The 12326-nt window shown below is 55.4% G+C and overlaps 1 protein-coding gene across 2 annotated transcripts in view; it reads right to left on the bottom strand.

The window, feature by feature from the left end:
* The window catches only part of CROCC2 (ciliary rootlet coiled-coil, rootletin family member 2), a 229604-nt gene that overhangs the window by 61506 nt on the left and 155772 nt on the right, over positions 1-12326 (bottom strand). For both annotated transcript variants that reach the window (XM_075569542.1, XM_075569543.1), the window contains exons 29-30: positions 3315-3435; positions 1097-1260 (exon numbers count right to left, since the gene is read on the bottom strand). In XM_075569542.1, coding sequence (XP_075425657.1) covers positions 1097-1260; positions 3315-3435 — 285 coding nt within the window. The remainder of the gene's footprint in view (positions 1-1096; positions 1261-3314; positions 3436-12326) is intronic.

The raw sequence follows: 12326 nt of genomic DNA, 5'->3' as shown, positions 1-12326 counted from the left end.
GCATCTTCATTCTTATGGAAGCAGTAAGGGTGTACTTAGTTTTTCACACATAGCTTCTCCATTTTGGATTTATGTTGGTTAAATAAATCATGACACGGTGTAATATGTCATGTGTTGTTGTTCATCTCAGGTTGTATTTACCTAATTTTTAGACCTGCTAATGAACAGATTGTTATTATTCCTGCTATGTAAAACCATAGAATTCAAAGAGGTTTTTTTTTCCGTGTGTGTGTGTGTGTGTGTGTGTGTGTATGTGTGTGTGTAAAAAGGAGTGCTACTGAGCGTGGCTAAATGTATACAACAAAAGCCAAAAATACCCAGTGCTAGATCCAATGTGACAAAATACATAGTGAAATACTTCAATGTTTGTATTCTTATGAGTAAGGGTCATTTAGTTAAACCCTTTGGCCAAAGCGTTATAAGCCTGCAGCCACATCACGACCAGTATGCAGCCACGTCACGGCCAGTATACAGCCACGTCACGGCCAGTATGCAGCCAAGTCACGACCAGTATGCAGCCACATCACGACCAGTATGTAGCCACATCACGACCAGTATGCAGCCACATCACGACCAGTATGCAGGTCCTAACCCTACCTGTGAAATTTCTCATTTACCTCTGCTGGAGGGAGAATGGCCTCAGTGGACCTGTCCTGCACAGGAACGTGGAAAAAGCTGCTACTTAAAAAGTGGGGTGGGGCGAGAGTAGACCCCGGGAGGAGGAGCCACCAACCTCCAAACAGCTGATAGCAGTTGAAAATGAAAATGAATGAGCACACAATCCCAGCGATCTCTAACCCTAGAACCCACCACATGCCAACATTGAAGTATTTAACTATGTATTTTGTCACATTGCATGTAGCATTGGGTATTTTTGCCTTCTCTTATAGGAATTGCAAACTATAAAGGCATTTTTATTATGATATATTTTTCCTACTTGTATTTCTTACTAATAACGTGTGTATTTTTTGCATATTGTAGGTGGTGCTTTTTATACCAATACGTTTTAGACGTGCACAGTTCAGGACACATCAGTATTTTATTCTGCAGCGTTCGTTTAGGGCGCAGCGTTGTCGGGTTTCAATATGCTTAGTACCTGTAACTCCCTCTTCTCATCATCACAGGCACGCACACTGTGTTCCAGCGCCGACACGCGCTCCCCTGCAGCATCCCGCTCTGCCTCCAGGTGGCGCAAGTTGTCCTGCAGCACCCGCATCTCTGCGTTTGTGGTGCCCATTCGCCCCTCCACGCCCCGTTTCCCTGCGGGTTAGAGACACGGACCCGATTCAGCATGGCGAGACGCAGAATTACATGCATCAACCAACTTGTCCATCCAAGTGAATGGACGCCTTGCTAATTGGGTGTAAGCGCAGTTATGAAGACGGAGGACAGAGCGTTTAAGAGAGGCCACCATCTCAATCAAAGTCTCACAGGAGTGAGACTACACCTTCATATTGAGGGGGCAGTGTAATATTTCATGCAGAATTAGACCGCGCTTGCTGGCGGAGGACAACACAATACTGTAATTTGCGAAGAAATGCGTTGGCTGCCCCTCTGGCATTAAGTGTGTGAGGGAGCCATGTATAAAGCTTCACAAACGGTGTATGTACCAACTGAAGCTAAATCCTTTCCCCCCTTGTGTTGGTATCAGACGCAAGAAAGGTATTAATCATGAGTATTTTCTTTGACATTATAACACTTGCAAACGAATGTGTCGGAGGCGTTTCTGGCAGCGCAGGGGTTAAGGTTCTCTCTCTTCACCCTCCTAATCCCCTCATTATGGCAGCACGGCTACACCCTTTTTTTAAATGTAGCCTCAAACTATTAAAATATCCTTTTACTGCAGATTTCCATTAAGGAGGGAGTTTTTCGTGAGTGTAATTATAGTGTAGAGAGGTTTAGAAAACTTCTTGAAGAAGAGACCTGTGAGATTTTGAAAGGTCTGCGCACAATCTTTCCACCTATAAAGACCTCCGTGAAAGTTATCACAACCTATAGTGACCCGACACTTCTCCAGGACATGGGCAGCTACTAGGACTTGGGGAACTACATTAATAGGGCGGAAGCCAAAGTAATGCCGGTCTCTGTCAGAGAAGGGGCTTGCTTAACAAGCAAGCATGTATTGATACATGTTTGGGAACCTCAAGACTTCCAAGGTTTCATCATTGGGATACTATAGGATTGTATTAAAGGGCAGCACCACAGCGTTATGACAATTCAACCACTGGTTGGCGCTTGTTGATTTTTGGAGAAATATACCGTACCCTTTGTTCCGTGACTCGCAAAAGTTTTTGAATGTCCAAAGTACGTCAGCGCCACTCCCACTCATCCCACTCACTCCCACTCACTCCCTAACTGAAACGATATCACTTTCCTACTTTTTAACCCCTAGCAAATCAACAGAAGATTAGTTTCAGCCAAAATCTCCTTGACAGTGTTGACACACACATTGGGAGTCATTTATTAAGCTGCCATAGTGCCGATAGGAGAACTATCACAGAGGCTCCCATCCAAGTCAATTGGGGTTTCAGTGCCAATTGAGGCACTATTACATGATCGTAGTTTAATTAACCTAAAAAGTGCTGGCATTTCCGGGTCATGTGATTGCTCCATCTCCCACTGACCAGTATGTTACTGGTAACTCCACTAAAACATCCAAGTTCTACTTAGCCCTTATGAACTCAACTTTATCTGAGGCAGCTACCAACTACTTCTACCCCCTCACCTCCCTCTACCCCCCACCACCCCCAATATACTGTAAGTATAGATATAGGATAAAGTATCTGTCGTCTAAATTTAGCATAGGTTGAACTTGATGGACGTATGTCTTTTTTCAACCTCATCTTTTATGTAATTATGTAACTATGTAAGACCGTTTAATTTTTTCCCAGCATGCCACTTTTTCAGATAAAAATCATTTAATTGAAACTAATAGGGGATATGTACAGTGTATCAAAGGCTGTGGGTTGGCATTGTGAAACCTTGTTGATTCCTAGCACCCTATCCACAAAGCTCCGCTAGCTCAGGGCTTATTTTACCTGAGGTTATCGCGTATCCACACGTCTAATTGTGTGCAAAAGCAGCGGCCTTTTCTTAAAATAGCTCTCTGTCTCTAGCAAAAGCCATATTTCACTTCGCTTAACGATTGGGACAACTGGCAAAATTGCAAAGATTTTAACCAGAATCACTCCATTCCCAACCCTCCTTCACAGCTGTTCATCCCACAAGCGGCCCCACAACTCAAGGATTCAGCCAGGAACCAGATCATGGTTGGAGTCCTGAGCCCCGGCAGAGCTCCCGGGGTAAGGACGTACCATCCTGGCAGTCAGACATCTTCCTCTGCAGTTTCTGCAGCTTGCCCTGCAGTCTCTCACGGGTATTCCCACTGTCATTCAGCTGTCTGCGTAAACACAGGATCTGAACATTGGCCTCATCCTGGGGAAGAGAGAGAGAGGCACTGAGACAAATAAGAAGATTGCTTTGTCCTCAAAATGAACCCCCGCACTGAAAGAAGCAGGGTGTAGAATGCAATCAGAATGTATTGTAGCATAATGTATTTCACACGACACCTCGTCTCCTGGCCCTGGAAAGTGTCTGATGGAAAAGCACGCTTAGTAAATATGGGCCAGCGTGTTCATGTAGTAGGTAGTGAGCATGAAGTCCCATATTTACTATGCCATAAGGCTTGAACGGGCTGAAAGGTGTATTTTGGCATACACTGTAGCATGACTTAGTAGATAAAGCCCTATATCCATTCCGGTAGTACGATGTGAGAATTGTGCATTATGTAGGTACGGTGACATGCAGTAAGATTATGGTGATTTAGGAGGCATGTAGTTAGCATGTGTGCAGGTAATATGCAGTGTGAATTATTTACACACTGGTAGCATGCAGTGTGTATTTTATGTACGCAGAGGTACTAGGCATGGTGTGCATGCAGGTGGTGCGCAGAGGTACTAGGCATGGTGTGCATGTAGGTGGTGCGCAGTGGTACTAGGCATGGTGTGCATGCAGGCGGTGCGCAGTGGTACTAGGAATGGTGTGCATGCAGGTGGTGCGCAGTGGTACTAGGCATGGTGTGCATGCAGGCGGTGCGCAGTGGTAGTAGGCATGGTGTGCATGCAGGTGGTGCACAGTGGTACTAGGCATGGTGTGCATGCAGGTGGTGCGCAGTGGTTCTAGGCATGGTGTGCATGCAGGCGGTGCGCAGTGGTACTAGGCATGGTGTGCATGCAGGTGGTGCGCAGTGGTACTAGGCATGGTGTGCATGCAGGCGGTGCGCAGTGGTAGTAGGCATGGTGTGCATGCAGGTGGTGCGCAGAGGTACTAGGCATGGTGTGCATGCAGGCGGTGCGCAGTGGTACTAGGCATGGTGTGCATGCAGGTGGTGCGCAGTGGTTCTAGGCATGGTGTGCATGTAGGCGGTGCACAGTGGTACTAGGCATGGTGTGCATGCAGGTGGAGCGCAGTGGTACTAGGCATGGTGTGCATGCAGGTGGTGCGCAGTGGTATTAGGCATGGTGTGCATGCAGGTGGTGCGCAGTGGTATTAGGCATGGTGTGCATGCAGGTGGTGCGCAGTGGTACTAGGCATGGTGTGCATGCAGGTGGTGCGCAGTGGTACTAGGCATGGTGTGCATGCAGGTGGTGCGCAGTGGTTCTAAACATGGTGTGCATGCAGGTGGTGTGCAGTGGTACTAGGCATGGTGTGCATGCAGGTGGAGTGCAGTGGTTCTAGGCACGGTGTGCATGCAGGCGGTGCGCAGTGGTACTAGGCACGGTGTGCATGCAGGTGGTGCGCAGTGGTACTAGGCACGGTGTGCATGCAGGTGGTGCGCAGTGGTACTAGGCATGGTGTGCATGTAGGCGGTGCGCAGTGGTACTAGGCATGGTGTGCATGCAGGCGGTGCGCAGTGGTACTAGGCATGGTGTGCATGCAGGCGGTGCGCAGTGGTACTAGGCATGGTGTGCATGCAGGCGGTGCGCAGTGGTACTAGGCATGGTGTGCATGCAGGCGGTGCGCAGTGGTACTAGGCATGGTGTGCATGCAGGCGGTGCGCAGTGGTACTAGGCATGGTGTGCATGCAGGCGGTGCGCAGTGGTACTAGGCATGGTGTGCATGCAGGCGGTGCGCAGTGGTACTAGGCATGGTGTGCATGCAGGCGGTGCGCAGTGGTACTAGGCATGGTGTGCATGCAGGCGGTGCGCAGTGGTACTAGGCATGGTGTGCATGCAGGCGGTGCGCAGTGGTACTAGGCATGGTGTGCATGCAGGCGGTGCGCAGTGGTACTAGGCATGGTGTGCATGCAGGTGGTGCGCACAGGTACTAGGCATGGTGTGCATGCAGGCGGTGCGCAGTGGTACTAGGCATGGTGTGCATGCAGGTGGTGCGCAGTGGTACTAGGCATGGTATGCATGCAGGTGGTGCGCAGTGGTACTAGGCATGGTGTGCATGCAGGTGGTGCGCAGTGGTACTAGGCATGGTGTGCATGCAGGTGGTACTAGGCATGGTGTGCATGCAGGCGGTGCGCAGTGGTTCTAGGCATGGTGTGCATGCAGGTGGTGCGCAGTGGTACTAGGCATGGTGTGCATGCAGGTGGTGCGCAGTGGTACTAGGCATGGTGTGCATGCAGGCGGTGCGCAGTGGTACTAGGCATAGTGTGCATGCAGGCGGTGCGCAGAGGTACAAGGCATGGTGTGCATGCAGGTGGTGCGCAGTGGTACTAGGCATGGTGTGCATGCAGGTGGTGCGCAGTGGTACTAGGCATGGTGTGCATGCAGGTGGTGCGCAGTGGTATTAGGCATGGTGTGCATGCAGGTGGTGCGCAGTGGTTCTAGGCATGGTGTGCATGTAGGCGGTGCGCAGTGGTACTAGGCATGGTGTGCATGCAGGTGGTGCGCAGTGGTACTAGGCATGGTGTGCATGCAGGTGGTGCGCAGTGGTACTAGGCATGGTGTGCATGCAGGCGGTGCGCAGTGGTACTAGGCATGGTGTGCATGCAGGCGGTGCGCAGTGGTACTAGGCACGGTGTGCATGCAGGTGGTGCGCAGAGGTACTAGGCACGGTGTGCAAGCAGGTGGTGCGCAGTGGTACTAGGCATGGTGTGCATGCAGGCGGTGCGCAGTGGTACTAGGCATGGTGTGCATGCAGGTGGTGCGCAGTGGTACTAGGCATGGTGTGCATGCAGGCGGTGCGCAGTGGTTCTAGGCATGGTGTGCATGTAGGCGGTGCGCAGTGGTACTAGGCATGGTGTGCATGCAGGTGGTACAAGGCATGGTGTGCATGCAGGCGGTGCGCAGTGGTACTAGGCATGGTGTGCATGTAGGCGGTGCGCAGTGGTACTAGGCATGGTGTGCATGCAGGCGGTGCGCAGTGGTACTAGGCATGGTGTGCATGCAGGTGGTGTGCAGTGGTACTAGGCATGGTGTGCATGGTGTGCATGCAGGCGGTGCGCAGTGGTACTAGGCATGGTGTGCATGCAGGTGGTGCGCAGTGGTACTAGGCACGGTGTGCATGCAGGTGGTGCGCAGAGGTACTAGGCATGGTGTGCATGCAGGTGGTGCGCAGTGGTACTAGGCATGGTGTGCATGCAGGTGGTGCGCAGTGGTTCTAGGCATGGTGTGCATGTAGGTGGTGCGCAGTAGTACTAGGCATGGTGTGCATGCAGGTGGTGCGCAGTGGTACTAGGCATGGTGTGCATGCAGGCGGTGCGCAGAGGTACTAGGCATGGTGTGCATGCAGGCGGTGCGCAGTGGTACTAGGCATGGTGTGCATGCAGGCGGTGCGCAGTGGTACTAGGCATGGTGTGCATGCAGGCGGTGCGCAGTGGTACTAGGCATGGTGTGCATGCAGGCGGTGCGCAGTGGTACTAGGCATGGTGTGCATGCAGGCGGTGCGCAGTGGTACTAGGCATGGTGTGCATGCAGGCGGTGCGCAGTGGTACTAGGCATGGTGTGCATGCAGGCGGTGCGCAGTGGTACTAGGCATGGTGTGCATGCAGGCGGTGCGCAGTGGTACTAGGCACGGTGTGCATGCAGGCGGTGCGCAGTGGTACTAGGCACGGTGTGCATGCAGGCGGTGCGCAGTGGTACTAGGCACGGTGTGCATGCAGGCGGTGCGCAGTGGTACTAGGCACGGTGTGCATGCAGGCGGTGCGCAGTGGTACTAGGCACGGTGTGCATGCAGGCGGTGCGCAGTGGTACTAGGCACGGTGTGCATGCAGGCGGTGCGCAGTGGTACTAGGCACGGTGTGCATGCAGGCGGTGCGCAGTGGTACTAGGCATGGTGTGCATGCAGGCGGTGCGCAGTGGTACTAGGCATGGTGTGCATGCAGGCGGTGCGCAGAGGTACTAGGCATGGTGTGCATGTAGGTGGTGCGCAGTGGTACTAGGCATGGTGTGCATGCAGGTGGTGCGCAGTGGTTCTAGGCATGGTGTGCATGCAGGCGGTGCGCAGTGGTACTAGGCATGGTGTGCATGCAGGTGGTGCGCAGTGGTACTAGGCATGGTGTGCATGCAGGCGGTGCGCAGTGGTAGTAGGCATGGTGTGCATGCAGGTGGTGCGCAGAGGTACTAGGCATGGTGTGCATGCAGGCGGTGCGCAGTGGTACTAGGCATGGTGTGCATGCAGGTGGTGCGCAGTGGTTCTAGGCATGGTGTGCATGTAGGCGGTGCGCAGTGGTACTAGGCATGGTGTGCATGCAGGTGGAGCGCAGTGGTACTAGGCATGGTGTGCATGCAGGTGGTGCGCAGTGGTATTAGGCATGGTGTGCATGCAGGTGGTGCGCAGTGGTACTAGGCATGGTGTGCATGCAGGTGGTGCGCAGTGGTACTAGGCATGGTGTGCATGCAGGTGGTGCGCAGTGGTACTAGGCATGGTGTGCATGCAGGTGGTGCGCAGTGGTTCTAAACATGGTGTGCATGCAGGTGGTGTGCAGTGGTACTAGGCATGGTGTGCATGCAGGTGGAGTGCAGTGGTTCTAGGCATGGTGTGCATGCAGGCGGTGCGCAGTGGTACTAGGCATGGTGTGCATGCAGGCGGTGCGCAGTGGTACTAGGCATGGTGTGCATGCAGGCGGTGCGCAGTGGTACTAGGCATGGTGTGCATGCAGGCGGTGCGCAGTGGTACTAGGCATGGTGTGCATGCAGGCGGTGCGCAGTGGTACTAGGCATGGTGTGCATGCAGGCGGTGAGCAGTGGTACTAGGCATGGTGTGCATGCAGGCGGTGCGCAGTGGTACTAGGCATGGTGTGCATGCAGGCGGTGCGCAGTGGTACTAGGCATGGTGTGCATGCAGGCGGTGCGCAGTGGTACTAGGCATGGTGTGCATGCAGGCGGTGCGCAGTGGTACTAGGCATGGTGTGCATGCAGGTGGTGCGCACAGGTACTAGGCATGGTGTGCATGCAGGCGGTGCGCAGTGGTACTAGGCATGGTGTGCATGCAGGTGGTGCGCAGTGGTACTAGGCATGGTGTGCATGCAGGTGGTGCGCAGTGGTACTAGGCATGGTGTGCATGCAGGCGGTGCGCAGTGGTACTAGGCATGGTGTGCATGCAGGCGGTGCGCAGTGGTACTAGGCATGGTGTGCATGCAGGTGGTGCGCACAGGTACTAGGCATGGTGTGCATGCAGGCGGTGCGCAGTGGTACTAGGCATGGTGTGCATGCAGGTGGTGCGCAGTGGTACTAGGCATGGTGTGCATGCAGGTGGTGCGCAGTGGTACTAGGCATGGTGTGCATGCAGGCGGTGCGCAGTGGTACTAGGCATGGTGTGCATGCAGGTGGTGCGCAGTGGTAATAGGCATGGTGTGCATGCAGGCGGTGCGCAGAGGTACTAGGCATGGTGTGCATGCAGGTGGTGCGCAGTGGTAATAGGCATGGTGTGCATGTAGGCGGTGCGCAGTGGTACTAGGCATGGTGTGCATGCAGGCGGTGCGCAGTGGTACTAGGCATGGTGTGCATGCAGGCGGTGCGCAGTGGTACTAGGCATGGTGTGCATGCAGGCGGTGCGCAGTGGTACTAGGCATGGTGTGCATGCAGGCGGTGCGCAGTGGTACTAGGCATGGTGTGCATGCAGGCGGTGCGCAGTGGTACTAGGCATGGTGTGCATGCAGGCGGTGCGCAGTGGTACTAGGCATGGTGTGCATGCAGGCGGTGCGCAGTGGTACTAGGCATGGTGTGCATGCAGGCGGTGCGCAGTGGTACTAGGCATGGTGTGCATGCAGGCGGTGCGCAGTGGTACTAGGCATGGTGTGCATGCAGGCGGTGCGCAGTGGTACTAGGCATGGTGTGCATGCAGGCGGTGCGCAGTGGTACTAGGCATGGTGTGCATGCAGGCGGTGCGCAGTGGTACTAGGCATGGTGTGCATGCAGGTGGTGCGCACAGGTACTAGGCATGGTGTGCATGCAGGCGGTGCGCAGTGGTACTAGGCATGGTGTGCATGCAGGTGGTACTAGGCATGGTGTGCATGCAGGCGGTGCGCAGTGGTTCTAGGCATGGTGTGCATGCAGGTGGTGCGCAGTGGTACTAGGCATGGTGTGCATGCAGGTGGTGCGCAGTGGTACTAGGCATGGTGTGCATGCAGGCGGTGCGCAGTGGTACTAGGCATGGTGTGCATGCAGGCGGTGCGCAGTGGTACTAGGCATGGTGTGCATGCAGGTGGTGCGCAGTGGTTCTAGGCATGGTGTGCATGCAGGTGGTGCGCAGTGGTACTAGGCATGGTGTGCATGCAGGTGGTGCGCAGTGGTACTAGGCATGGTGTGCATGCAGGTGGTGCGCAGTGGTACTAGGCATGGTGTGCATGCAGGCGGTGCGCAGTGGTACTAGGCATGGTGTGCATGCAGGTGGTGCGCAGTGGTACTAGGCATGGTGTGCATGCAGGTGGTGCGCAGTGGTATTAGGCATGGTGTGCATGCAGGTGGTGCGCAGTGGTTCGAGGCATGGTGTGCATGTAGGCGGTGCGCAGTGGTACTAGGCATGGTGTGCATGCAGGTGGTGCGCAGTGGTACTAGGCATGGTGTGCATGCAGGTGGTGCGCAGTGGTACTAGGCATGGTGTGCATGCAGGTGGTGCGCAGTGGTACTAGGCATGGTGTGCATGCAGGCGGTGTGCAGTGGTACTAGGCACGGTGTGCATGCAGGCGGTGCGCAGTGGTACTAGGCACGGTGTGCATGCAGGTGGTGCGCAGAGGTACTAGGCATGGTGTGCAAGCAGGTGGTGCGCAGTGGTACTAGGCATGGTGTGCATGCAGGCGGTGCGCAGTGGTACTAGGCATAGTGTGCATGCAGGTGGTGCGCAGTGGTACTAGGCATGGTGTGCATGCAGGCGGTGCGCAGTGGTTCTAGGCATGGTGTGCATGTAGGCGGTGCGCAGTGGTACTAGGCATGGTGTGCATGCAGGTGGTACAAGGCATGGTGTGCATGCAGGCGGTGCGCAGTGGTACTAGGCATGGTGTGCATGTAGGCGGTGCGCAGTGGTACTAGGCATGGTGTGCATGCAGGCGGTGCGCAGTGGTACTAGGCATGGTGTGCATGCAGGTGGTGTGCAGTGGTACTAGGCATGGTGTGCATGGTGTGCATGCAGGCGGTGCGCAGTGGTACTAGGCACGGTGTGCATGCAGGTGGTGCGCAGTGGTACTAGGCACGGTGTGCATGCAGGTGGTGCGCAGAGGTACTAGGCATGGTGTGCATGCAGGTGGTGCGCAGTGGTACTAGGCATGGTGTGCATGCAGGTGGTGCGCAGTGGTTCTAGGCATGGTGTGCATGCAGGTGGTGCGCAGTAGTACTAGGCATGGTGTGCATGCAGGTGGTGCGCAGTGGTACTAGGCATGGTGTGCATGCAGGTGGTGCGCAGAGGTACTAGGCATGGTGTGCATGCAGGCGGTGCGCAGTGGTACTAGGCATGGTGTGCATGCAGGCGGTGCGCAGTGGTACTAGGCATGGTGTGCATGCAGGCGGTGCGCAGTTGTACTAGGCATGGTGTGCATGCAGGCGGTGCGCAGTGGTACTAGGCATGGTGTGCATGCAGGCGGTGCGCAGTGGTACTAGGCATGGTGTGCATGCAGGCGGTGGCAGTGGTACTAGGCATGGTGTGCATGCAGGCGGTGCGCAGTGGTACTAGGCATGGTGTGCATGCAGGCGGTGCGCAGTGGTACTAGGCATGGTGTGCATGCAGGCGGTGCGCAGTGGTACTAGGCATGGTGTGCATGCAGGCGGTGCGCAGTGGTACTAGGCATGGTGTGCATGCAGGCGGTGCGCAGTGGTACTAGGCACGGTGTGCATGCAGGCGGTGCGCAGTGGTACTAGGCACGGTGTGCATGCAGGTGGTGCGCAGTGGTACTAGGCACGGTGTGCATGCAGGCGGTGCGCAGTGGTACTAGGCATGGTGTGCATGCAGGCGGTGCGCAGTGGTACTAGGCATGGTGTGCATGCAGGCGGTGCGCAGTGGTACTAGGCATGGTGTGCATGCAGGCGGTGCGCAGTGGTACTAGGCATGGTGTGCATGCAGGCGGTGCGCAGTGGTACGAGGCATGGTGTGCATGTAGGCGGTGCGCAGAGGTACTAGGCATGGTGTGCATGCAGGTGGTGCGCAGAGGTACTAGGCATGGTGTGCATGTAGGTGGTGCGCAGTGGTACTAGGCATGGTGTGCATGCAGGTGGTGCGTAGTGGTTCTAGGCATGGTGTGCATGCAGGCGGTGCGCAGTGGTACTAGGCATGGTGTGCATGCAGGTGGTGCGCAGTGGTACTAGGCATGGTGTGCATGCAGGCGGTGCGCAGTGGTAGTAGGCATGGTGTGCATGCAGGTGGTGCGCAGAGGTACTAGGCATGGTGTGCATGCAGGCGGTGCGCAGTGGTACTAGGCATGGTGTGCATGCAGGTGGTGCGCAGTGGTTCTAGGCATGGTGTGCATGTAGGCGGTGCGCAGTGGTACTAGGCATGGTGTGCATGCAGGTGGAGCGCAGTGGTACTAGGCATGGTGTGCATGCAGGTGGTGCGCAGTGGTATTAGGCATGGTGTGCATGCAGGTGGTGCGCAGTGGTATTAGGCATGGTGTGCATGCAGGTGGTGCGCAGTGGTACTAGGCATGGTGTGCATGCAGGTGGTGCGCAGTGGTACTAGGCATGGTGTGCATGCAGGTGGTGCGCAGTGGTTCTAAACATGGTGTGCATGCAGGTGGTGTGCAGTGGTACTAGGCATGGTGTGCATGCAGGTGGAGTGCAGTGGTTCTAGGCATGGTGTGCATGCAGGCGGTGCGCAGTGGTACTAGGCATGGTGTGCATGCAGGCCGTGCGCAGTGGTACTAGGCATGGTGTGCATGCAGGCGGTGCGCA

Source organism: Ascaphus truei, chromosome 14 (assembly GCF_040206685.1).
Source record: "Ascaphus truei isolate aAscTru1 chromosome 14, aAscTru1.hap1, whole genome shotgun sequence".
Classification (NCBI taxonomy): Eukaryota; Metazoa; Chordata; class Amphibia; order Anura; family Ascaphidae; genus Ascaphus; species Ascaphus truei.
Note: the sequence above shows the minus strand (reverse complement) of the source record. Positions and strands in the feature narration are given on the sequence as shown.